We start from the raw sequence: 27,785 nt of genomic DNA, 5'->3' as shown, positions 1-27,785 counted from the left end.
TTTAGTGAACGGGGGACGGAGTTTGTCACACACACCTACCTGAAACAGCCATAGAAGAGGAGCCCCGTGAGGCGATGTCATGGGATACACACCAACTATTTAAAAAGGGCCACAACCAGAAATATCTCAAAAATATGAAGCAGATGGCATAGTCTCCAAGTCACAGGTGCCAAACATATAGACAAAGGGCCAAAACCAGCCCTCCGATGGATCCAATTTGGCCCGTTGGATGAATTTGTGAAATACAAAAATTACAATCAATCAAGGGTGTCAAAATAATCATTTTAGTTCAGGGGCCACAGAGAATAATATTATCGCAAATGGGTCAGACCAGGAAAATACTATCATAATTACCTATAAATAATGACAACTGCAATTTTTCCTTTTAGTGTAAAAAAGCACACACATAGATATGACATCAACCGGATCGATGCCAAAATAAGCTACATGTGTAAGGGGTGGGCTTGTTGTGCCTGACACTACTTTTTAAAATTAAAAGTTGTGTGACCTTTCAGGTTCTTTATGTTATTCAGCTTTTTAAGGAAACTTTGTAGATATGAACACTTTCATAATGTAATTTTACTTTTTTTTTCCACTGTTATTTTACTGGTCCTGCCCAGTTGGGATCATATTGGGCTAAATGTGGCACCTGAACTAAAATGAGTTTGACGCCCCTGGTCTAAGTGAACATATCACCACACACTTTTAGTGGGTCTAAAGTGGAATCTGAGTCTATACATTCTCGTTTCCAGGAAAACCTTTTATGCAGTATGGTTTTACAGATTCAGTGTGCTGTATTTTGTGACATCTAATGGGAGTTTGCAACCAAATTAAAACTCTTAAGCTAGCCTTGCACAGCCTATCCTATCTCCACACCTCAGCACTGGAACCATTCACTATCACTCTTGAGTAGGACTACAAGGTTCTCTGGGTTGATGAAGCAGGACACAGCAACAGTACCTTTGCAAAGTAGTGTCCATGAGGAAATGTGTGTGAGTATACTGTGCCTAGATCCCTAGAAAAGAAAATGACAAATATTGCCATTTTCAATGTTGTAAAGGCAAGACAAATGAAAATTAACTAAAAACAAGCCAAGTGTGTACAGGCTTTTAGGGTTTGATGAAGGGAGTCAAAACACAAACTGTTGAAACAATTTAATTTACTCATTTTAATGGTTAAAAAAATATTTCTTTGCGCAAGGAGACAAGAAGTCCCTGTTTGTTGAGCAAACAAGAGACCAAAACAATGATGGCCACCAACTGATGACAGGTGGAGCAAGATAAGATGAGGTAAATGTTTTTGAGGAGAAAAAAAAAACAAAACAAAAAAAGGCACAATTTACAATCAATCATGCCCCAATTCCACAATAATAATAATAATAATAATAATAATAATAATAATATAATAATAACAACAATAACAACAACAATAATATCAGTACAGCTAAAAAAATCCTGAAAATCTCCATCAAGAAAAAATACAGACCAATTTATCATACAAGGCAATTTTGCCTGTCAGGCTCCTACTGTGTGCTCTACCATAATGCAGGTTTCAGTAAATCCTGGAGCCCCCGCCCAGTCCTACAACTGATATGGGACAGACAGCAGGTCTTTAGTATACTTGGACTTCAACATACTATCTGACCACAAGACATGACACGCAGAGTTTGGAGGGCCCGATGCAATCATCATGGCAAAAGGCACCGCAGCCTTGGCACATGATCATGGCTTTGAGGCGGCAGGAGCACTTGAGTGCCACCTCCTCAGCTGTACTGTCAGTAAAGGCCTGGATACTCAGAGTCGTCTGGCTTGAGGTTAGGCGAGGCCGCAGCTGAAGCACTCCATCTGCCACACTCCGAGAAAAACTACTGTTGTCCATTACTGACACGTTAGCGGTGTAGCTGACTCCACCCACAGCTGTGGTCTGTTTGGGCAACTTCCCATACAGCTGGAAAGGGAGGGCCGAAGCTGAGGATGAAGGGGAGGGGGAGGTGGATGAAGGTGAGCCGGTGGAGTAGGCTCCTTTGCTGTGTTCCTTTTTCGCCATCCTGGCTAGTGTCATTTCCATGTTAAGGAGCCCCTCCATGGCCCCTCCACTCAGGTATCCATCCATAGAGTTCACAAGCTCCTTTTTGGTAACACTCAAAGGGACAATAGGAGACGACTTGGCAAGAGCCTGGCAAGAGGGACGAGCACCCGATTCATTCTTCACGGAGGACACAGGAGATAGCTGCTGTGGGTTAGAGTAGGGTAGCAGAGACTGTGGGGGCCGCCAGTTAATCTTTATGGTAGGCACTGCCTCTGGGGGACAGGGGTCTGCAAGGGGAGGAGAGGGGCCGTTTGCAATGGTTCGGTGGGTTGGCAGGGCCCGGTCTGGAGTGGATCCCCGGGATGGCTGATGACCAGGAGATTCTTTGACCGAGTCCACAGAAGGCTGGCAGCTGAGGTCAGGCTTACATTTGGAGGTGGAGGAGGATGAGGAGGGTGGGAGAGACGTAATGACTGGGACGGCCCCTGCAGCCTGCTGGGACTGATACTGTGACATGGAGGGGGTCTCCATTAGACAGGAGACTGTGCGGCCTGTTGGAGACTTATTATAGCACTGAGCTACTGGAGTTGGCTCTGTACCAGGAGACTGGGGCGAGGTCTCAGATCTGCTGCGAGGCCCTGGGGTCCTTGCTACTGGTGGTCTTAGTTGGGACCCTGGCAATCGATTGATCTCTAATCTGTTGACAGGGTGTGAGGGCAGAACCTTTTCCAGTGGCAGGCTGCCTTGTAGTAACTGTGTGACCAGAGGGTTGTTGGCCTCGACACTTGACACTGGTCTGGCTGAGCTGACTGATCTCTTAGAGCCTGCAGCAGAGTTTGGGGGAGTGATGGAAGGTTTTAAACTCCCACGACAATCCTCCTCAGCAGAACTCTGTCTGGAGGCTTTGCAGTCGTCTCCTTGCTCCATTTTGACCATAATATTGGTTTCCTTGAGCCCTTGTGGCTGGGCTGCAGGGACAGACTGGTGATCCCTGTGTTGCTGTGAGTGGGAGAGGCCATTGGGGAAGCAGTGTTGGATGACAGTCTGACCATAGCGGCTTGATACATGGGCCTGAATGACTGGTTGTTGGTTCTGAGGAGCAGGATTGCAAATGACAAGTTGGCTATTTCGCTGGCTGCTCATTTGAGAACACCAGTCCCGGTCTTGCTGCTGTTCTTCTTCCTGACTTTCATTTTCACAGTCAGAGGCGGTTTCAGTCGAGTCACTGTGAACACCAACCTCGTCATCTTTTTCACCACTAGACGAGTCCACGTGATGGGGAGAAGCAGTCCCTGTCTGTCGCTCTGTAGATCGGTGTAATGGAGTGTCCTGGGTGTTGATGTGGTGGGACCCATGCTGGATCACACCTCCCAGTCCAGTTTCTTTTCCCTGTTCCTGCTCTTTTGTCTGACAGGATGCCAGCTTCTGAATAACATCAACACCTTGAGCACCAAACCTGGGAAGTGAATCTGGAATGGAGGTTGGTGCAAGTGGAGGACTTTCACAACTTTTGTCTGCCTTCTCTGAAGGAACACTTGCAGACTCAAGAGTCTGGCTCTGCCTGAAAGGTTGATTCTCTTCAGACCTGGATCCAGTGTCAGATTCCAGAGAGCCTGACTCAACCGCCTTGTCTCCAGTCTCACTGGAGGAGCTCTGAATACTGACTGCAGCTGCTGTTTCCTCTTCTTCCTCTCCACCCAATGTGCCTCCAATGGCGTCCTCCTGGCGAGGACTGGGGGTCTGTGAGGGCTCTAAGGATAAAGAGACTGAGGTAGAGGACGGGGAGGGGGATGGCTGAGGAGTTGGCTCTACATTGAGAAGCAGTAGTTGTGTTCCAGACGAATCAGAGCCTGCAGATGATCCCTGTTCCTCCATCCCACCACTTCCCCTTCTTCCTCCTCCGGGCTCGACAGGTCCTGGATGCTCTCGCGCTCGTCGTCCATTGTTGCTATCGTGTAGCCCAGTACCAGGCCGCAGCCCGATCCCGGCCGGCGCTGCCCCGTCGCTAGAGGCTGCAACAGCAGCAGCGGCCTCCCGCTGGGCGCGGGCTTGCTGGGCGCGGGCTTTGATGTCGGCCAGAGTGCGCGCGCCCCCCGTCCCCGACCGCCGCGAGCCCTGGCCGGGGGGCACGATCCGGGGGCAGATCTGGTAGGTGGGGTGCCCTTTGACCCAGGGAGGTTTGATCCTGGACAGTTGAATCTGCACAGAGGGAATAAGTGGGTTAAACCACATAAAAATGAATGGGGAATCTATTCCTGCAGACACGAAATTAGGGATACACAATGCTGAAAAAACTGAAATTGATGAATGTATTGTAATTTTAAAAAAAAACAAACTAAAGTAATTACAACGAACTATAAAACAATTCTAATCATTATAAAATAAACTGAATGATCTTGCTGCAAAATGCATCTGGAGAAAGAAAAATTTTAAAGCAAAAAATTGTTTTATTCTATGATTTTAACGCACCATCTTCAAATATAAGGCTACAATTAGTTTCAAACACAAAAGCAGGTGTGCTCCTTCATTACACAAGAATACCCCAGGTCAACTGCAGATCTCTACAACAGCACATTGTTACGAGACTGAAAACCTGATGTTTGTCGCACACAAGTTTTTCTCAAAAGGACTTATAATTAATAATGTGCTGTATTTAATAAATTATTAATTACTTAATACATGTGTAAAAAGATCTAAAATATTATTATGCACAACAATTGGCCACAAAAGAATTACGTTACATTTTCGGGTAGCAATTATATAACCCAAAAATGTGAACAATGACCAAGGTTAGTAAGTTGTCACTAACAACAAATTCAATTTATCCATAAACAATGAAACTGAAGTAAAATGATTTCCTCAATCAAAATGCAAAAAATGTGTAGCATGACATGTTGGACTTAACATGACATGTATGTCCACAGCTGATTATTTTGCTATATTACTATATTTGTTTCACACTACTGTCATTACAAAGTCATGTTTGTAATAGTAATCAGTTCAAAACAATGATGTTGCACTTTAATCCTAAAGAATATTAATTATATAATAATTATATATTTATTATATAGGCCTACACGATAAGTGAGGAAAAAAAGCTAATATTTCTGATCACAATTTCACTGTAATCCTCACCCTGGCCTCAAAGTACCGGATAGATAAGAATTGCTAAAAGTAGTAGTTTCAATAAAGGCTTAACGATAGCCATCCTTCAGCCCTATAACCCTCTGTGTAGAAATTTGAATCTTTTAAGTTCATACAACAATTTCTTACCCTGATTGGCGGCACTTTGGGTTCTTCGGTTGTCGGCTGCGGCTTCTCTGAGCGGACACTGTCAATTGTGGTACGAAAGGACTGACGGTCATCAAGCCGCGGCCTCTTTTCGGGAAAGCTGCAAAAGGCCTGAGTCTCATCTGGCCTTCTCTTCTGGTCCTTGAGCTGGGTGCTGGATACAGGAGTGGTAGCAGGGCTGGCTGAGGGGCTGCTCTCACGACTACTGGTGGCTGTACCCCCGGTGATGGAGGTGACGACAGAAGCGGTGTCATCCAGGGGATCAGCGGCGACAGCAGCACTGGATGATGCTGAAGATGACGAAGAAGAGTCCAAACCTGCAGCAAATGTCTGTCTATCCGATGGTGAGGAGGGTGAAGAGGCGGGTGAAGAAGCTGATGAAGAAGAAGAGGATGATGAGGAAGGAGAAGAGGTCGAAGCCAGTGCAGGCGCAGCTTCTTCGGGAAGCAGCCGAGCACTGACTTCAGGTTCTTCATTGGCGCTGGTGGAGGCCGGGCTGGGACTTGGGCTAGGAGTGGGAGTAGGAGTGGGAGTGGGTTCTGGCAACATAACTGGTTCTGGGGTGGGTGCAGGCTTTGGCTCCATGGAGGCACTTTCGGCTGGGAGCTCTACACCACACTCAGCCTGCAGTACGACTTCCCCTTGAACCACAGCGTTGTCTGACATGGGTGAGCCGATGGAAACGGCTGAGGTCTCCAGAACCGTACCAACCTCAGGTGGTTCTGTTGCCTGCTGGGCCGGGGCAGGAGCTTTACAGAGGGTCCGGCGTGCCCGGCGCCGTAGGTCAGCTCGGGTACGTCTCCTCATCCTGCCATCTCTCCTCCGCCGCCCCACGCTACGTCTTTTCGGGGCTCCAGTGGCCACCACAGCAACATCACTTTCCAACACACTGGCTGCAACTTCACTAGCTTCACTCATGGTGAGCTTGAGGGACTCCTCTCGTGTCAGGCCAGATCTGAAGGGACAGAAAAGGTGATGAAAACATTAACTTATGTCTAATTTAAACAGCTGACCAACAGGTCCAGTGACTGATGTAGAACAGCCTTGAGAAGGAGACATTTCTGAAAACATGCAGTCAAAAATGACAATGCACTTCAGGGAGGAATGAAATAGTCATCAATAATGTTGACTAAACAATTATGGGTTAACAATAGTTTGGTTCTTACTTTTGTCCATGGTACTCTTCAAAAAACTTTTCTTTCCATGCTTCAACCTTCTTCTCTTTCTCCATTTCTTGCCGGAAACGTACCTGCATCTCGTGGGTAAACTCGCCTAAACAGGACAAAGACATTTTTAAGAGAAGCTCCACACTCAGCCCACTTTCACCTGCTAAAAACAGGCCCTTGTTTTTATGCCCAGAATGACATAATAAGATGATTTTCCTGTCTTGACTCTGATCGCTACAGTGGTGTTCATTTAGACAATGTCCTTGGGTGTACAGTGGCAGCCCACTGCTCTAATGGGATAACCTTTAGAATGCTCAAAATGCATAGAATACATTGAGTTTTGAACCTGAGATAATACAGAACACACAGTATGTCGCCACAGAAGACAAAATTAATGATAAACCAAAATGACCAGTAGGTGGTGATGCTAGATATGGAAATATTCCCTTTAACACATTGGTACATTTTAACCAAAACCAAAAAAGTCCATTCAGTTAAAAATTAAAAGCGTGTTCAGTCACTTAAACACAAGCATTAAACACACTAAGGTTTTTGTCCTCAATGTAGGACAAACCAAATCTGATGTAGTCGTCATGTCTGAGTTTCTCCATGATATGAATAGAAGCTTTTGGGTCTTCCTTTATATTGTTAAATGTGTGGCGTTAATTAGCATTACAGTGCATTACCGCCACCTACTGTTGAGGAGTATGAATGGACGGCGCTCTGCTAAATAAAAATAAAGCACAGATCGGTGTCTTAACATTATTTTTTGTCCAGGCAAAGGCCCGCAATACACTAAAAACAGGTTTGCATCCCAGTTTTTGGGTTGTGAGCCACCGGTTGAGAATCACTGGCTCAGGGAACTGAAAATGAGTGATGTTGAAAAACAGTGTATTTTCCACATAAATTCCACTTATTTCGCAATGCTCAGATAGATGACATCTACTATGAAGTCATCCAATAATTTGTCTGAAAGTTTAATTTTCCTTACACAAAAAAATGTCATTAGGGATAAAAAGATGAAATGAAATTTAATATCCAAGGTGGGAAACAATGCAGCGTGGGGGTCAGTCCATCAGTTGCTGGCTGGTAAGTGACCAAATGCACCTAACCACTAACTGAGTGGTGTTTTCAAAACTGGTTGAATTGTTTTCTGTAGCAAATTTTTTTTTTTTCCCAGGGAAAGTCACTCTTTGGAAGAAAGAGACCAATAACTGTTATCTGTGGAAATGAAAAATATTGAAAGTAATCTTAAAATAACACCAGATAAAAGTCAGACATAGAAGACCAGCATCTTTCAATAACTTTAATTTTCTCAGATAAAAATAATTTAAATTGTGAAAAATCTGATCTGGTAACATCTATCCCTGCTGCACACAGTCCCAGTCACAGGATAACCACCCCTCACACTAAAAGGGAAGTATTTGTAATCAAAATAATACTAGGGACAAAAAAACAAAAAACAAAAAAACACTTCAGTGAGTTTCTATTGTGTTTTGGGAGTCTAGCGTTTTTGGTTGTCATTCTCTTTTCTCTCTCTTCTGATATCAGCATGTGCAGGTGTCACAACACTGCAATTTTTATTCACAATATGTGGTCATACAAATAAATGTGACTGATGTTGTCTATTCTGTTAACTTAACACCACCACTGAAGTAGGAGTTTATAAATAGCTTCATTAGCACATGAACGCCATATGATGAGTCATCTATTAATATCAAACTTTGATTTAATATGCCACGACTAAAATACACAAAGCCCATTACTAAAATATTGGACCATGGTACAAAATTAAAATAAACCACAGAGGCAGTAGTTCTTCATTGAATTCAAAGAGATACCATGAGATGACATCATTAAAAGTCCAACAATGGGAAATAATGAGGGAATGAATGATTAAATATTTTATTATTGTTAATGTCCAACCATTTTTATGCCAGGTGAAGGAAGACAATTATCATAATTGTACAATTATCTGTTATTTCAAATAAGTGCAATTTAGCAATGATGTAATAAGATAAGACATGACTTTATTGATCCCACCCTGGGGAAACTGCAGCGTTTACAGCAGCAAAATACAAAACACAAACTCCAGAAAGACAGGCAGAACATTTGAGGCCGAAACCAAAAATAGAAAAGAGAATCTGCTATTTATATTACCTGTTTGGATATTACTTGTTCTGAATAAATCATATTGCAGTAGCAATTATATTAATATTTTTTTTTACTAATAATTGCTGGAGTAATAATAATAATCTCTGGGGATTCTGTCACACATCGTGTCTGAGAAAATAAAGCAATCACTCACCTTCAGCCAATCTTTCTTTCCAGCTCTGGGAAGCATGGGTGAAGAATTCATTGTTGAGAGCTGAACTGCTCAGTCTGGCCATACCATCAGGTCCAATCTGGAACCAAACAGGACAACATTTACCAATGTGCAGCAAATGGTGAGATCAGCTGTACTTGCACAGGTCAGTGCCTGTATTCATCCTGATGTGTGTGAGGTGGAAAAAGTCTCCTTTAGATTTAGGTCAGTGGAAAGTACAGACCGCATTGTGACTGCACTCAAAGTCATGTTTCTAAATTTAAGATGTGAAAGGACAGGGAGAAAATTGAAGCTTTCTGTGACATTGGACAAGGACTTCCACAAAGAGGGGTCAAGTACAGAGGGGTGGTATGTGTTTGTTCAATCTCATTTTGAGGTAACTGGAAAAGAACAAAAATCTTCCACTGCCCTGCCTTGTTGATTTCTGAAGTTGCTTTCACATGTCAATATTGTTTCTTGGTGCAGTAACTTGTTCAGCTTAACAGGGAGTTTGAATCAATGGCTGACTGCTCTCTCTCTAAACGTTTTTCAAACTTTCATCTGATCTCCACTGCTGTCAGTGGCCAACACTTGCAAAGTCTCATACACTTCTAAACGAAGCTCAAGAGTTGCTCTGGAGACTGAGGAGTGTTACAGAAGTGTAAGAAGACACAACAAGAAAGAAGGACTGGGTTTAAGCCCAGCTCTGGCATGATTTAAATTTTGTCAGTTTGCATGAAAAGACAAAAAGAAACAGCAGAAAAGGCATGCTTACTGGGTCATTACCAAAAAACACAAACAAATTAAACACACATAAGAAAAAATATAATGCTTTAAGTTAATCTAAGATTGGCTGTCTACATTAATGGTAAAAAAAATAAAACTCAATTCAAACTATCTTTACCATAATTTCAAAATCTTTATATTCTTGAATTGTTTTGAATTACACTGTGTTGAATCTACTCATAGTGAATTGTACTGCATTGCAATATAAGTAAAAAGTATCATAGTGTTATTGTAGTTTACAGTAACAAGTTACCAGATATGTTCATAAATGCACTGCATGGTGAAGAGAGTTATGAGAGGCTATTTATGATTTTTCATTCTCACTTTGTTCACTCTTCTTCTGAGCTCATCAAGGATCTGTTATTTTTGAAGGTATTGCTAGATGTTTCTATGGAAAAAATGAACTTAAATCATTATGTCGCAGCACACAATCACTTGGTTAAAAGTGATTAACCAAGTACATTTAGTCCTTCAGTGTGTGTCTGTTAGGAAAAGAAAACTGCAGAAAACGGACACTGAGGATAATTATATACATGCCGTGACCATTTGTACTTAACTCTTTAAGTGCCAGACAGTTAAGGGGATAATAAGCCTTAAAAGTGCCACAGAATTTGGCCGTTTTTCAGTATTTCGCATCGTTTTCATAATATTTGAAGAATCCTGCAGGAAACCGCTTGGTAACATCCGACCGATTGCTGATTAGATCCAAAACGCATCGGACGCAGCCGATTCATTATTGATCGTAATTTGCATAATTTATAATAATAATAATAATAATAATCTTTATTTATATAGCACTTTTCATACATTAAAAACTGTAGCACAAAGTGCTTTACATATCAGTTTAAAAATCAGTACCGCCCCCCACCCACACCCACCCACTCACCCGCACACACACACACATATACATGCAAACCCACATATACATGCAAACCCACAAGCTCACACATACTTAAGAAGACTGACTGAGCACGGGTAGACCAGAACAAAAATGTACAAGTAAAAGTAAAACATCAATTTAGGAGGCGCTGTCTCAGGGAGCCATCCGCACCAGGAGGCAGCCGCCGACCCCGGCGACCAGGCACCAGCAACACAGCCCCGCATCCCCACTAGTGGGAGAGGGCCAACTGGGACCCCCACCCACCAGAAAGGAGCGGACCCCAGTGAGAGAAGGCGCCGCCACAGCCCCCGGAGTCCACAGCCGCCCCCCGGCATGGAGGGCTCCCTCTGATGAAACACCGGAGAATAAGAAACATTAAAAAGATATAAAAATACTATTCGGTCGCGTGACCTCAAATTCCCGTCTGCTTGGTCTCAAAAGGGGGACACAGAAAGAACGTCATCGAAATGTGAGAAAGAAATGAGGGTGGATGGTTTGTTTGTACACAAATGTGGCGTGTTCTCCAAAGCCGATCTGATCGGCCCGTGGCACTTTACAGGTTGTTTTCGTAAAGCTGATTTAATCGGCCCATGGCACTGAAAGTGTTAAAATTGTTGGCACATTGAAGATTTCTACACTGAAAAGATATGAACATTTTAATGGTTATTTAATGAATAATTCAGATTCATAATCTTTATGGACACAATATCTAGGCACAGCCAGGGGGTGGAGGGCATCCAGTTTGGTGGTCTCATGATTACTCAGGAAGAATTGTGGCCAAAGTAGGAGAGTTTAAGTGATTTGGAGTTCTGATCTTGAGTGAGGATAAGGATGGAGCAGGAGACTGAGGTAGAACTGGGTAGATCAGTACAGTATCAGCATACTGATATAGTCTGGCCTTTTCTGCTTAAAATGCTCCCCACGTGACCCAGACAAACAGAGGATGAAGGGAGGGTGGATAGATGGAACAATACCCAGCCACCAGTACAGACTGAAACAAAAGAACCTTACCTGTCTGTCAACCTCTGGCAGAAGCTGCAGCAGCTGCTGCTGAGAGTGGGCAGGGAAGGCTGAGAAGGTCCGCACGTTAATCAGGGCCCTGATGTTGGTGTTGACCAGGATAGAGCCCGGAGTTTCAAAATCAACATCAACTCCTCCACGACTCCTCTTCATGGGACCTGCCACAACATAAACCACAACTTAACAGGACAGCCAGCCTTCACATAGTTTCTGGCAGTGGGGTTTAGTCATTTCAGTATTTTAGGTAAACTTTAGCCTGTCTGGCTCATCTGCATCCGTACTATAATTCTAGTAACTATGAAGTGTGTGTGCCAACACAGCAAGGGAAGTGTATGTACCTGATGGGACATGCTCTCCATTCACTTTCAGAGGTGTAAGGACCACACGAGGCATCATAACGGCTTTCTTCCTCTGCCTTCCTGACTGCAAAAATGATGAACATGAGATGCTCATTTAGAATTGTATGGAAGAAAGACCTCCTGTTTGTCTTTAGATCAAATCCAAACAAACCATTCACCAAACCTTGTTCAGATACTTCTGGTAGTACAAAATTAACAATCTACTCCAAAAAAGTACTGATACAGTCGAATTGTTCCAGACTGACTGTAAGTCTGGTTCAGGGTAGACTATACCTGTCTGGAGCGGCTCAGCCTGGTCTGAGCATGTTGAGTATGTTGAGCCTGCTGGCCTTGTGAGTCTGAGCGGCCCTGTTGTCCTGCTGCTCTGCTCAAGCGAGTCTGAGGCTGACTGATAGGAGCCGGAGTCTCCGTGGAGCATGATGCACTGGATGAGCTCTCATCCACTGAGGCTGCAGTGGTAAAAAAACATAAATAAACACATTTAAAAAAGCGTTGCAATTCACCTTACAAACTAACAAAAATGTAATATTTTCTACATGGATGTAGAATCCGCACCACATGTAAATCTAAAGTAAATGGATTTGGACTTTTTTTTTTTTTAATAGCACCTTTCTACTTAATGGTATTCAAAGTTCATTACAATGTGTCAAATTTATTAATTGGCACACAAACAAGAACACAATGACACTCCTCTTAAAAAGCCGAAAATTCTGCCCATTAATTATACAGTCAGACTTAATTTGTCATTCCAGATTTTACGTTAAAAAATTAAAATTGATTGCAGTTGGCTCAGCAAGTAAGTATAAAAAACTACGGTTTTCTGATAAAGAAAAAAAAAAAATTCAGTATTTAATACTGCACATTGGAGCAGCCCTGTGTAGGTGAGGATGGGTGGGGGAGGGAGGGAGATTATATGTTGAGTTTGGCAGTCTTATGGCATGTGGAATGAAAGTGTTTCTGAGCCTGACTGTTCTACTACGAAGGCTACAGAACCTCGTTCCCGAGGCCAGCAGCAAGAGCAGTCCATGATCGGGGTGGGAGGGGTCTTTGATGATGTTATACCAACATGGTTGGCATCAGGCACTTGCACTTGTGATCATATCAGGACCCATGTAAATGACATGAACTGAGCCTCGGCCCACACGATAACATTCTCATCGAAAAATGTCTAATGACCAGAAAATCATGGAGGGGTATGAAGAACAAAGTATTACCATCATTGTCTCCACTGGCAGCAGCAGCGGTCTCAGTAGAGTCACAGCTCTCCTGTTCAGTGGCTTCAGAGGGGCCGGCTGGAGCCACAGTGGAGCTAGTGGTGGGTGGGCTGCTGCTGGAGACGGGGGGAGGGGTGCTACTGGCGGGCACTGTTGGCAACTCTGACTCTGCCGTTGTCTTTGTCCACTGAAGGGCATTCTTCTACAGTGAGTGAGGGGTAGAGTTAATACTCCTTTGTTCATTAGAGAAAAGCCATTCAAAATTATCTAAACAAAAAAGTACTGTACATACTACCTAAGGCATTACAACAGGAAATTTGGGCTACATTTTGTGCCCATAAAGGCTCATTCATGCTCTACGTTAAAGAAGACACACACAGATGCACCGTTCTGTCTGTCCTGTACGTTCATTACGTTCTTTATGTTCTCCGTCAGCTTGCGGATGCAAACCCAGAAAGAGAATACAGAGAAGTACCACCAGGAACCATGGAGGCAGTGTTGAGATTTGAAGAGAATAATTTCCAGAAGTCGTGGAACTTCCCAAGGAGTGACTATGTGAATTAGTGAAAAACTACTGGCATATTTATGACAAAAACCCTTCTCAATATCAACATTAGCATCCACATAAGTATTACCTCCACTGTCGTCGCCATGTCTGTTATTTACTTTCTTCTTCTTCGTCTCAAAAAAACTTTACTCTTCTTCGTGATATTTAGCAAGTATGGTTAATTAAGAGCAGCACTCTCTGGTGGATTGATTGAGAAACGCTCATTCCAATGCATTAAATATTAGTAGCAGCACTTTGTTCCAGTCAAACTAATGACAATAAAGCACATTTTCAAAAGTAATTAAGAACTGTAATGGTATTATTAAGTACTCATATCGGTACTCGGTATCAGCAAGTAATCAAATGTAAATACTTGCACTTGGTCTGGAGAAAAAGTGGTATTGGTGCATCCCTAAAATGGCCGTACCTATTTACGCATGTAAAGCGAGCATGAGTGAGCCTTAATAGTGGTTAACTAATGTGATATATAGGGTTAATCATTTTGAGGTTAGTTGCATCTACAACTGCTCTACAGAAGTAAATACACCTTTAGCCATTTTGAATTTCACTATAACCTTCCAAGCAGCTGCAGTAGAGGAGGAGCCTAAGATGTGTCATACAGTGGACATTCTGTGATTAACTGAAATTACAAACTACTATTGCACAAAATGGAACAAAAACAATCGAGTTGGCTGAAAACTGTGGTAACAAAGTCCAGTGTTGTAGCACAGTTACATCTGTATTAATGATAATCTTTTGCGTGATTGCATTTTTTCAGAACAGCCTTGACGGTGAATAACTTCAAAGTATACTCCATCACAAGCAGTCCATTTGTTTACATACCAAACCGATATGTCACTCGGGTTTTTCTGGAAATTTTGTTGTGAGGTGCATTGTAGGATTGGGAATTCCATGCAGCTACAGTATGGCCGCAGCAGCAACAAACATGGAAAAGGCTCCATTGTTTCTTGCTGCTCCGTGGAATTCCGAAAAGGCCCGAGTGATGGTTTGGTTGCTGGATGTCAACACACGGACCTCTTGTGATGGAGTCCACTTCAAAGTTGTTCACCGTGATCGAAGTGATTGAGGTGCGTAATCACAGAAAGCCTAACGGATTGCTGACTTTAGGCTATCACTCGGGCTTTACAGATTTGATGAAAAATTGGTGAAGAACTTCATTCGCTGCTTTAAGATTTTATCGATACTACTCTTGCAGATACAGTACTTCTTACTGATTCTTTTCTAAGGGAACAGTTACAATTTCAAGTGTGAACAGAATTATTTATTATTTTCTCATTTGTAACATTGGCTGGAATAATTATTACACAATTAACCTTATTTAGAAGTGCAACAGCAATATTTTGAAGTAATCATCATAGGCTCAACTTTTATGATAGGAATATGAAACAAATATGATAAATAACTATTTACTGCAAAAAAAAAAAAAAAAAAAAGTAGGCTTTTTCATCATTTTTAAATGTAAAACTGAATGCAGAATTAACTATTTTGACAGTGTGGTAATTTTCCTGCATCCTTCTGATCTCTGAATCCTCCTATTCTGAGACAATGAGCCTGTTAAGATGACCATAAAAATCCGATAACGGAGAGTAATCAGATAATTGTAATAATCAGATCTGACACAATTACATGCACTAAAGAAATACAATAATAGAAAACTCTGGTTTAAATGCTCCAGTCCATTATTGGACTTCTTTCAGAGTCCGTATGGAGATAGTGATGGTAGAGTCAAATTTCCTGTTGTCTTCTGCTCACGTTGGACTATGTAACTTCCATTTTCTATGATTTTAATTGTGTTTACACATGCGCAGACATAAAAGAATGAAATAAATCAGATTAATCTGTATACATGCAGGAAGACATTGGGGTATTGGGGAGAAATCCAGGAGTGTTAATCTGATTTCTCATAATCAGATTACTGCTGTTATCTAATAAAACATATCACATTTTCCCACTTACATGGTCACTTGAATAATCTGATAACGCCATAGATCAGATAATGACCGGAGTATTGGTGTGAATGTAAAAAGGCTCAATAAACGACAGATCAGATGCTTTGCCAGTGGTCCACATTAGAGTGGAGCAACTGTGCATGAATATCTCTGATCATTTAAAGATTTGTATTCATCTCAGCACCACATTGCACTTAATTGCAGTGTCACATCTTCAAAAACCCAACATACCTTTAAACAACATATGACATTATAAACTGAGCTATTAAAATGATAAACTGAACATAGAATATCATAATACAGCAAAATAAACAAAGGTTTCTCAAATGTCAATAACCGTTTTATACATGAACTGGGATGTGTCCACACATTCCAGTTACATATTTTGCTGTTAAATACATGCTAAACTTTCTAATACTGGTGAAGTTCTCAGAGTAAATGGTGTTGGATGTAGGAGCATGTACCTTCAGAGTGAACAGGCTCATTCGTCCAGGAAGCTTGAAGAAGATACTGTTCTTGACTCTGTCTCCCCTCACCTGGGAGTGTAACATGGTGACCAGACAGGCCAGAGGCGCCGTACCACTGCAAAATAATAATAATAATAATAATAATAATACATCAGTTTTATATAGCGCTTTTCTAAGTACTCAAAGACGCTTTACAAAAAACAACTAAGGGACAAACATACATCCAACAGGTAAGGGTACATACGGGTACATACGGGTACATACAACGGGTAAGCAAAAGTGCACAAACATGTCAACCAATGGTCTTATCAGAATACTTTAATTCTTAATGTAATAATAATTATCATTATTATTTTATGTCTTATTATTATACAGCATGAAACCAAAAGCAATCTTGAATCTTGTCTTTGAATGTCTATTGCAGATGATTGCATAAGTGAACTTCACTGATTTTTTTATTAACTGCCTATCAAATGATACAGAGCCCTGTGTAGTGCACTTTCTCCTCTCGTCTATGACACATTGACAGTTATTTTTCTTTCTTTTTATTTTCTTGAGGTTTCCCCTGGGGATCAATAAAGTTCATCCGTATCTGTGCACTGTTGAAATACCTGTCTTCAAACAGTACAGACAATGTGTGATATGTAAAATAGTGTGTTAACACTTATGTACCTCACTAAATGCTTTGTACACAAAAATGAAGTACATGCCATTTTCCATGCAATAGCTTGGAACCATACTTTGCATTTAACTACTTGCTAAGATTGTAAGTGTGAGATGAGGGATGGCAGCTGAGTTTGCCATAAACAACACAGAGGTGTTCAGTCACAGAAGAAAAGCAGATAGTGGAATAAGAAAAGTTCTGAACATACCTTCTGTTCACACCAACAGACCAGGGGAGTCCACAGGGAAGAGAGGACAAGAAGTGTGTTTAGGACATATGTTTACATGTTCAATAGCGATCAACTGTACACAAACAATCTGACAAATTACAAAGAGTCATTTCCAACAAAGATGCTAGTGTTGCCACAAGTCTAGTCCAGTAATTGACAGAAGTTAACCAACAAATATTCACTAGTTCATATGCATATTAATATTCAACTATTATTCTGAATATCACATTTTGAATTGGACTGCTGTCATGAAAACAGTATATTTTGTTGGGATATTACAAAACGACAAGTATTTTCCAAATAAGGTGTGAAATACACCAATAGGATTATGGTTTCATGAGGATACCATATAGGGTTTTACCCTCCGGGGTACTGTACTCATTTTATCATCTGTCTGTCCATTCTGGCCGGGGGGTATTAGTGCAACAGACAGTGTGTACATTATGTTGAACGCATGCTGCAGCACAGTGTTCTGTGGTAGAGATTGATGTTCAAAAGAAAAGCCAGAATGACATACCGATGATGTAAGGTTTATATAATCTGTTGCCCCTACTATCACAGCACCAATCACACATGTGATTAATGCTTCACTGACTTCAGGAACATTTCCTACAGTATTTAAACAAGCGCAGGTAACACCACTACTCAAAAAACCTTCCCTCACCCCCACTCAAGTGGAGAATTATCGACCAGTCTCACTCCTCCCATACCTTTCTAAGATCATCGAAAGGGCTGTTTTCAAACAGGTCACAGAATTTCTCTCCCAAAATAACCTCCTTGACATCAACCAATCTGGCTTCAAAATCGGCCACTCCACTGAAACGGCTCTGTTGTCTGTGACAGAAGCCTTGAAAGAGGCTAGAGCAGCAGCCAAGTCTTCAGTACTCATTCTACTGGACTTATCAGCAGCATTTGACACTGTCAATCATGATATCCTGTTATCCATACTCTGGAACATGGGCATCACAGGCCACGCACACTCCTGGTTTCAATCTTACCTTACTGGTCGGTCCTTCAGTGTGTCCTGGCTAGGGCACACATCAGCAGTTCACCGCCTCACCACGGGGGTCCCCCAAGGCTCTGTGTTGGGCCCCCTCCTTTTTGCCATATACACCACCTCACTCGGTCAGATCATCCACTCACACGGCTTCTCATATCATTGCTATGCTGATGATACCCAGCTCTATCTGTCATTCCCACCTGATGACTCCACAGTCTCAGTGCGGATCTCAGATTGTCTCTCTGACATATCTGCATGGATGAAAGCCCATCACCTTCAGCTGAACCTGTCCAAAACTGAACTGCTGGTCTTCCCAGCTAAGCCAACCATACAGCAGGACATCTCCATCACTATTGACTCCATACCTCTGGCTCCTACCAGTGTAGTACGTAACTTGGGAGTCATGATTGATAATCAGTTGACCTTCACGGATCACGTTGCCTCTGTCACCCGATCATGCCGTTTCACTCTGTTCAACCTAAGAAAGATCAGGCCATACCTAACCGAACAGGCCACCCAGCTCCTGGTGCAGACTATGGTTATCTCCCGTCTTGACTACTGCAATGCTCTTCTAACGGGCCTCCCAGCTTGTGTTGTCAAACCACTACAGATGGTCCAGAATGCAGCAGCGCGTCTGGTCTTCAATCAGCCTAAAAGGGCACATGTCACCCCCTTACTCATTGAGTTACACTGGCTACCCATAGCTGCCCGCATCAAATTCAAATCTTTAATCCTAGCCTACAAAATTCTCCGTGGGTCTGCTCCTGTCTACTTAGGTGCACTAATAAAAGCTTATGTCACCCCACGACCACTCCGCTCGTCTGGGGAACGTAGTCTGGTGGTCCCCAGACCTTGTACAAGACAATCCAGGCTCTTTTCATGGGTCGTTCCACGTTGGTGGAACGCTCTACCAAGTGCTACAAGAACAGAGTCATCCCTGTCTATCTTCAAGAAGCTCCTGAAGACCCAGCTCTTCCGAGAGCACCTCCTGTCCTAGCACTTTCAAACATTCCATTTTAAATATTCTAATAAGGTTTTTCCCAGGACAACCACAGATTCTTTCACGATTATCTCTGGACCTGCTGCGGTGGTCCGGCCTCTTCCCTGCCCTCATCATCACCACTCACTTATCCTCAACCGCCTCCATGTGTCTCCCCCTACTCCCCCCTTCTCCCCCTCTCCCCCAGTCCCTATCTCTATCGCTCTCTCTTTTTCCCCTTCTCTACTCTCTCTCTTTAACCCCAACTGGTCAAGGCAGACGGCCATCCTCCAGGAGTCTGGGTCTGCTCGAGGTTTCTGCCTGTTAAAGGGAAGTTTTTCCTCACCACTGTCACCAGTCACAAGTGTTTGCTCCAGGAGGATTCTGTTGGGTTTCTGTAGAATTGACTTAGAGTCTGGTTTTGACCAACTCTATATATAAAATGTCAAGAGATAACTTTTTTGTGATCTGGCGCTATATAAATAAAATTTGATTGATTGAGTGATTTAATTGGTTTTCCCCTGTAAGTCGCTTTGGAAAAAAGCGTATGCCAAATGCGTAAACATAAACATAAACATGCTACTGAGCAACACTCACAGGTATTAACTGTCCACTTGCACAGTATCATCGCTGCTCGGTGCAAATGTTGTAAGTACATTTTTGGACTTTTTTTTGTCATAAAATGGTTCTATTGGTCAGTCTTCACCATGGTCTTACGGTTTAAGAAATATTGAACCTATGAAAAGTGTTGAAAATGGCTTGTGACTACATCTCTTAACTCCATTCATAAATGTAGATTATACATCATTTTTCCAGTTTCCTGAAAAAAAAAAAAAAAGAAGAAAAAAAAAAAAAAAAAAGAGGTTTCCACCCGACAACAACGATATACAGCCTGTGCACAAATTCAACAAACCAACAGCCGTATTGGTCACTGTGAGCTAGAAATAAAACACAGCGTGAAAAGAACACCACGTGTGTGCAAAGCTCAGGTGCACACACACAAAATATCCACCACATCTGAGTGAGTGAGTGTTCTTCATGATAGCAATAGAACGTACACTCTCACTGGTTTACTCTGCTCGACTTCAAATCCTCTAAAGAATATGCAGCTAAATAGCTAAAGGTAGAAAATTACTTTTATGTAATATTAAGCTACAGCAGCTGGCTATCCAAGCTCAATTACACTAACAAATCTACTTATTTTGCATCTTAAAAAGGGATTTAATTGCTGGGTTGAAATAAAACTATTTATGATATCTAACATATACACATAGATGTTGGGCGTCACTGCGGCCATTGTCCAGCTGTTGTCCACTTGCGTACTCAACAGAAACAAAGACTTACCCTACCAAGAACTGAAAGTTTAACTATAATAAGGTAACCTGTAAGAGTTACAGTACATTCATGGATTGAAGAAGTTCTCAAAAGCACATTTTCACTTTTTTCGGGTTTCCATCCAGGCACTTTGCTACCATCGAACAATTTATACTGAAAAGGAGTGAAATGTAATTTTTGTTTGGTTGCTAGAAGTGCAATTGACCAAAAAAAAAAAAAAAAAAAATACAAAAAATGGTCCACAAATCCAGCAAATCACTCCTTGATATTTATTTGGCTATTAGATCAACCATCACCTTTGCACATAGTTGACTGTATATCATCACTTTTTCTCCATTTATCAATACAGTGACAATAAGTGATCAGGTCTGAAGATCTGGAAGATCTGCAATTGTGGACTGAAAGCTGTTGCCAAAAAATACCATCGGATTTCCAGTTTTGGTTTCATACTCTTGGATAGAAGCGTCTTCTTCATCTTTGGTTTTAAAACAGGGATGTCAAACTCATTTTTTTTCAGGGGGCCACATTCAGCCTAGTTTGATCTCACGTGGGCTGGACCAGTAAAATAACATAATAGCCTATAAATAATTACAAGTCCAAATTTTTCTCTTTGTTTTAAAAAAACAAACATTAAATTAAGAAAATATTTATATTTACTAGACTTGCACCGATTACATTTTTTTAGGCTGATCCAGATTTCCGATTTCCAGGGTGCTTGGACGGCCAATACAGATTTTGGCTGATTCCAATCTCATTTTTTCCCAAACACAACACACAAGACATGCAATATAACTTTCCCATTCGAACATTTATTTTAAAAATAGAAGGAAAGTGTGCAAAAAGGTGCCAGGTTTCCTGGTTTTTAGTGAGTCCCGTATCATACCAGCAGCTGAAAATTATCATATACACCCTATTTTTATTCTGAAGTGGCTCAGGCCATCTGCTTTAGTAACACATTATCATAGACCGTACATATTACACGCTGCAACCCAGTTTTACTTTTAAATAATCTAACAGAACCTTGGGAAAAAGAAAGTGTCCCTACATATGTGGAGCACGGGATGAACCCCTGCACTGAATGGACCAGAACACCATTCAGACATTCCCAACTTCTACATGCTTTGGGCTGAATCAAGGTCCTGCCTCAGGAGTGGAGAGGCATGTGAGAGGATAAATAAAAACAAGTGCAGCACTATGCGAAGGATCTGTATCCTATTTGTGTTTGGTAATTAAATAATTTATTTGTGTAATGAAGGGGTCAAATTATTGTACATATTACATATTTGTGGAATTACTGATCATACATCGCACAGAAAATAAAATTATTGTACAAATACGGTAAATATCATAGGTCTGGCTGGGTCCGATTCTCGGGGGGTGGGGGTTGGCAAGAGTGTGACATGAAAGTTTCTGAAGGTAGGGAAAAGGAAAATGAGGTGCACAACAGCGGGAGACAGAGGAATTAGTAAAGCGTCTTAAGTTTCACTTTTACTTTGTATGGTCATATGGTAGTATTGTCCCCCCCACACACACACACACACACACGTTTGACACCCCTGTTTTAAATGATGGTTGTCAAGCAATTAAGGTTCAATCAAACATGAAGTGTGAACATGCTGAAAGTCACCTTTCATAAGAGTGTCAAATGTCAGATCGAGTCATGTGCAGTAAATTAAGCTTTGCGAGCAGAGCAAACCTGTGAGCGAGTAATACTATTGGACTGGATTGCCATCATGGAAAACAGACTCATTTACACACAGTGAATGTTTTATGCATGGCGAAGTTGAGCACATGCAAGTGTTGTTCTTTGGCCCTTCTGTTGATTCTGTTTGTCATTGCAATGGTGCATAGTGGTGTTGAATGAGCACACAGGATGTAAATGATACAAAGTTCATATCCGTGCATGGAAAGTTATAAGTTGGTTGTATGTTTTCATGTCTTGTGTGAAAGAAATCTCATTCTATACAAACCTTCTTGTAAGATTATACAAGAGAACATCAACAGGCTCATTACTGTAGCACCAATGTTTTCAAGAATGTGGTTGGAGGAATGAAAGTGGAAGGCTGTGTTTATATGATCAAACTTCTACCACTGAAAAACTTAAAACTGAAAAACAAAAAAAAGCCTCTTAAATTGAAGTGTGATTGGCTACATGTCCCAAGAGTATTAGTACTGTATTCATTTCCATTAGACAAGTACACAGTTTATTAGGAATATTCTCCTGAAAACAAAAGCAAAACCTGGAATATTTTGTGCATGTAAATAACTGTGCGACATAAATAATGAATTCAACAATTAGGACAATTAGCCTAATTACAACTGACATTTTGTCCATGTTTAACACTTTCAGTGCCATGGGCCGATTAAATCGGCTTTATGAAAACAACCTGTAACGTGCCACGGGCCGATCAGATCGGCTTTGGAGAACACGCCACATTTGTGTACAAACAAACCATCCACCCCCATTTCTTTCTCACATTTCGATGACGTTCTTTCTGTGTCCCCCTTTTGAGACCAAGCAGACGGGAATTTGAGGTCACGCGACCGAATAATATTTTTATATCTTTTTAATGTTTCTTATTCTCCGGTGTTTCATCAGAGGGAGCCCTCCATGCTGGAGGGCGGCTGTGGACTCCGGGGGCTGTGGCACCTTCTCTCACTGGGGTCCGCTCCTTTCTGGTGGGTGGGAGTCCCAGTTGGCCCTCTCCCACTAGTTGGGATGCGGGGCTGTGTTGCTGGTGCCTGGTCGCCGGGGTCGGCGGCTGCATCCTGGTGCGGATGGCTCCCTGAGACAGCGCCTCCTAAATTGATGTTTTACTTTTACTTGTACATTTTTGTTCTGGTCTACCCGTGCTCAGTCAGTCTTCTAAAGTATGTGTGAGCTTGTGGGTTTGCATGTATATGTGTGTGTGTGTGCGGGTGAGTGGGTGGGTGTGGGTGGGGGGCGGTACTGGTTTTTAAACTGATATGTAAAGCACTTTGTGCTACAATTTTTAATGTATGAAAAGTGCTATATAAATTATTATTATTATTATTATTATAAATTATGCAAATTACGATCAATAATGAATCGGCTGTGTCCAGTGCATTTTGAATCTAATCAGCAATCAGTCGGATGTTACCGAGCGGTTTCCTGCAGGATTCTTCAAATATTATAAAAACGACGCGAAATACTGAAAAACGGCCAAATTCTGTGGCACTTTTAAGGCTTATTAGCCCCTTAACTGTCTGGCACTTAAAGAGTTAAACTGGCTGTTATGGTATATTAGCCAATACTATACCTAGAGATTCACAATCGATGATATGTATAATTTTTATGGCAAATATATACCATGCTCTGCATGTTTTTCTGGCCTATATTGGGCTCCAACAAGTTGTTTTACATTGGCTACACCATATAAAACAAGCATTCATTCATTCATGCATTCATAAAACAAGTTCAATAAAGATACATATGTGTCTATGGGTGTCTGACCTCATTTCCTTCAGGCCCTTGGTCTGGATCACATGGAGGATTTGTTTGGGAGTCATTGGGGCATCAGAGAAGTTCTCTAAAACCTGGAAAACATTTACATTCCTTTAATGACAAAGACAAATCACAGCTTCAAAGGCTCAGAATCCAAAATCCAACGGCAACTACATTAGTTGACCACCAATACAAAAGAATCAGACAAATAACAATAGTTGGCCAGTATATCAAATGGCACAATCAGCCTGCTCCATGACATAATCACAAAGCTTCATATAACTTGAGTTTATTAAAAAAAAAAACAAAACAAAAAAAAAAAAAAACACTGAGCCATAACTAGCATTTAACAAAATTGCTCTCCTTCAGTTGAATAAAAACATAATTTGGACTTTTCAGTATGAAAATATTTCATTTTTTTCTGATTTTCACACCTATTCTTTTTTCAACTAACAGGGGGAAAGTTAGAAAGGTAAAATGGCTTCAAACTTCACCTCATTCAATGTAATATAATGTAATATTTTACATTGGTCTAAAAAACTAAAGCTGGATCAAAATTCTATCTAAAATCATAAACATGGGGCAGTCGTGCCTGGAGAACTGGCTAGTGACTGATAGGCTGCATATTCGATTCTCCCTGACCAGAACAGAAATCGCTGACTGATGTGCCCTTGATCAAGGCACTTAACCCCACATTTGCACCTCCAGTAACTGACATGGCAGCCTGCTCTATGAGGTGTGGTCCTGCACGTTTCAGCAAGTGATGGGTTAAATGCAGAAGGTCAATTTCAGTGTGTGTGCATGACTGCATGTAAACAATATACTAAAAAAATAAAGAACATTAATGTTAAGCTCATGTACAAAAACTATAGGGAGCAGGGAATTTTTTAATATATTTTTTTTAATTAAATCACGAGCACCTAAATGCATCGCAACAGAAAACTGAAACTTAATTGTGAATCTTTCATTCTATAGTCTATAATCTCAAAGTGTTCTCATGTCTCGCCATCTCCTGGTTTGCCGTTGGTTCAAGGTTAACCCTGTTTGGAGATGGGCGGGAGGGGCTGTAGGCCAGTAGGTCACCTAGCAGGTGACAGAATCTGACTGACAGGGAGCAGCCAATCTATCCAGCGACCAGTTTTTGTAATGAAGTTCAATTTCACTCATTGTTTAAGATGAAAATTCATAAATACTTTTTTAAAAAAATACATAAATACTGAATTCAACCTACTCCACTCCAGCAATTAGTTTGAGCAGCAATGCCAGGATTCAAATTCCCCCCCTCTTTTTGTGTATGAATGTGTTTCTAACATGTCAGTTAAATGCCATCGGTGTGCACCTGACCTCAATATGACACCATAGGCTTTACTTTGAAACTGTGCTGCAAGACCTAAGACAAATATGCAGATATTACTCCATTAAGAACAGTTTAGTTATGGCCAGTTAGAAAATTATAATACAATAGGCAAAGTTGACACCTATTAGCACAGATTTTTCCTTTTTAATCAACTACTGGCTTTTTCTTGTTCAAACTATAATTATCATATCATGATTGAAATAATCATGATCAGCTGACCTCTACTAGTTGTGCAATTCTATGGTTTCAAACAGCTGTAACCCATTTTTGCCAAAGAGCTCGAGGGTGCCCAAATGGCCTGAGAACAAGGTGAAGCAGTGACAAATTTTAAAATGCTGTATACATGTCTATCACTAATGTTTGTAAGTGGACACACTCCAATTCCATGTGTGGACTGACATATTTAAAAGCCAACCACTTATATTAATGCCAGATCTGAACAGGATCCGAAATTGAACAAACTTTAAGGTTTTTACATTTTCCGAACGAACCAACCTTCCGTTCTTAAAATACACCTGAACAGTTGTTTATCTTTAGTTAGCTGAGCTGATCTTGACAGTTGCATAGGGCTTTTGTTTCATATTAACAGAATATTGGCACAAAACAGGTGTCAAACACATTAATAAGGTAAGGCACATACCAGATGACTTCATGAAGCCGGTTACAATATATGCCCAGTAAAGAAAGCTATTGTGAAGGAAAACACTGGCTCCTTTCAAAAACATATTTCATATGAATTATTTCATGTTTAACCTGCCCTCTTTCCACAAACCTTACCATAACCAAAACTGTTAGATCTGTGTAACCCCACCCTCTTGAGCACTACTTTGATAATAATACACTACAGATGGTGGTTCAATGCAATGATAATGCCAATCAACACACAAGCTACAAAATGGATAATCAAAACGCTTAAATGTATACAGCATCATATAATACTAATCTCTGTTGTGAAATATATGCATTTGCAAAGTCCTAAGGATGTGTAAATGATGATTAGGGCGGGCACATTTAATAAAATGTAGTCCTTTTTAAGTAAAGGCAGAATCTTCAGATATTCTAGTTTCATTGCGGGCCTCTGCACTTGTTTACATACTGCAGGCCTACCAGCTATACCATAACAATTGAAAGGACCTATCTGACCCAAACAGACTCGAGTAGCTAGCGAACCCATTGTTTACCCACATAAGACAAACACTGAACAGTGTCAAACCACATCCCCATCCATCATCATTCCGTACCCAACATGTAACCTCACAACAAATGCTGATTCTATGTTGAAGCTATAGTTTTAAAATAATAGCCCCGTTAGCACGCATATGCGTAAGCGGTTGGTTTTTTTTCCTTTCTTTTTTTTTCACCGTAAATGGAGCTCTTAAATTGTAATATTGTTTGTCACTTATAGGTATACCAAGTGGACTAAACGTTTATTCAGTTTCCTGTGGTTCTCGTGTCTTTTTTTAAACATTGCAGAGCTTAGTTAACCATGTAATTAGCTTAGCTAATGTTAGCATATATTGTACAAGTACTGCACCAATTTGGGCGTAACATTAAGGTTGCAAATTAAACAAGGTCATCTAATATAGCACGGTGAGTCATTGCAATGTGTAAAAAATATCCTAACGCTACCTACTCGTGTGTTATTTAGGTTGCTCTGGTGGTAATTAGCATGGCGTTAGCATTCTTCCTGCCTAGCAAACAAAGACCTCAAACCTGGAGTGGTGGATTTGGCATGCTAGCAGCGTTAGCATGCTGCGTTGCGTCGCTTTGGTTTTTCATGTCAGCCCACAAAAATACATGAAGCTACCTTAAAATGTGTCTACTTAGGGTAACATTAAATCAAACACAATTTGCCTATTAGCTAGCAAATTAGTGCTTTGTTCGTAGCTCGCTTGTAAGATAGCATAGCACAGGCTGTGGTCGTGAGGAGAATTACCTAATACTACACATCTGGACTCTTCGCCTTATTTTAATCCACACGTACTCACGTGCAGCTACTTTTATTTTCAATGTAGACAATTTACCATGCGAGCTGCCTCAGCCCAGGTCCGCTCCTTCTTTCTCTTTTGTTTGTCCTTCATTTCCTCTGCGCTGGTATCTGCGGCTACCCTGATATGCGTTTACAAAGCAACCTCAATACGGTGGCGGTTTGCTGCTTAGCAAAATGGCTAACTACGTTCCAGCTTAGTATAGCAAGCTCCGTTCCAAAACAGCACGCTCCTTTATAGGTCGGCACGATGCTGTGGCGTTCGCCCGTCTTTGATAATGAATACTACAGTAGCCAGTGCCTCATTTAAACTAGCTCAACACGCATCATCTCTCTGTATCTCAGATGGAGTGAGTGCAGGGTTAGCTGTAGTGCTGCAGCAGGACAAGCCTCTTTGGAATGCAACAACCAGGTCAAAGGTCAAATTTTCTGCAGGAATGCAACAAAAACAAAAAGGTGCATGCAAATTCCATTATTTTAATTAAGCGAGTAAGTACCGTATTGAGATGGTCCTTTCTACTTTTATTACACATAGTACTCATTCAACACAATAAATGGTGGCCACTAACTAAAGCAAATAACTACCTTGTCCTGCCCTAAATTTATTACATACTATACATACATACATATATATATATATATATATATATATATATATATATATATATATATATATATATATATATATATATATATATATATATATATGTGTGTGTGTGTATATATATATATATA

The 27,785-nt window shown here is 41.1% G+C and overlaps 1 protein-coding gene across 2 annotated transcripts; it reads right to left on the bottom strand.

Moving 5' to 3' along the window:
• Positions 1 to 1,139: 1,139 nt before the first annotated feature.
• Positions 1,140 to 27,449, bottom strand: asxl1 (ASXL transcriptional regulator 1). Of its 2 annotated transcripts, none has more exons than XM_030140033.1 (12): positions 27,088 to 27,449; positions 23,716 to 23,798; positions 22,891 to 22,893; positions 16,031 to 16,148; positions 13,050 to 13,251; positions 12,109 to 12,284; positions 11,815 to 11,899; positions 11,468 to 11,634; positions 8,794 to 8,890; positions 6,486 to 6,591; positions 5,302 to 6,274; positions 1,140 to 4,227 (listed from the first exon to the last, which is right to left on the bottom strand). In XM_030140033.1, exons 1-12 carry the CDS (start codon positions 27,142 to 27,144, stop codon positions 1,636 to 1,638), a joined length of 4,659 nt encoding a protein of 1,552 aa, XP_029995893.1. In that variant the 5' UTR covers positions 27,145 to 27,449; the 3' UTR covers positions 1,140 to 1,635. The 2 variants fall into 2 exon arrangements, with proteins under 2 accessions (XP_029995893.1, XP_029995892.1); XM_030140032.1 differs by lacking the exon at positions 27,088 to 27,449 and adding an exon at positions 26,777 to 27,007.
• Between the last annotated feature and the right edge of the window lie 336 nt (positions 27,450 to 27,785).

This window comes from Sphaeramia orbicularis, chromosome 7 (assembly GCF_902148855.1).
Source record: "Sphaeramia orbicularis chromosome 7, fSphaOr1.1, whole genome shotgun sequence".
Taxonomy (NCBI): domain Eukaryota; kingdom Metazoa; phylum Chordata; class Actinopteri; order Kurtiformes; family Apogonidae; genus Sphaeramia; species Sphaeramia orbicularis.
Note: the sequence above shows the minus strand (reverse complement) of the source record. Positions and strands in the feature narration are given on the sequence as shown.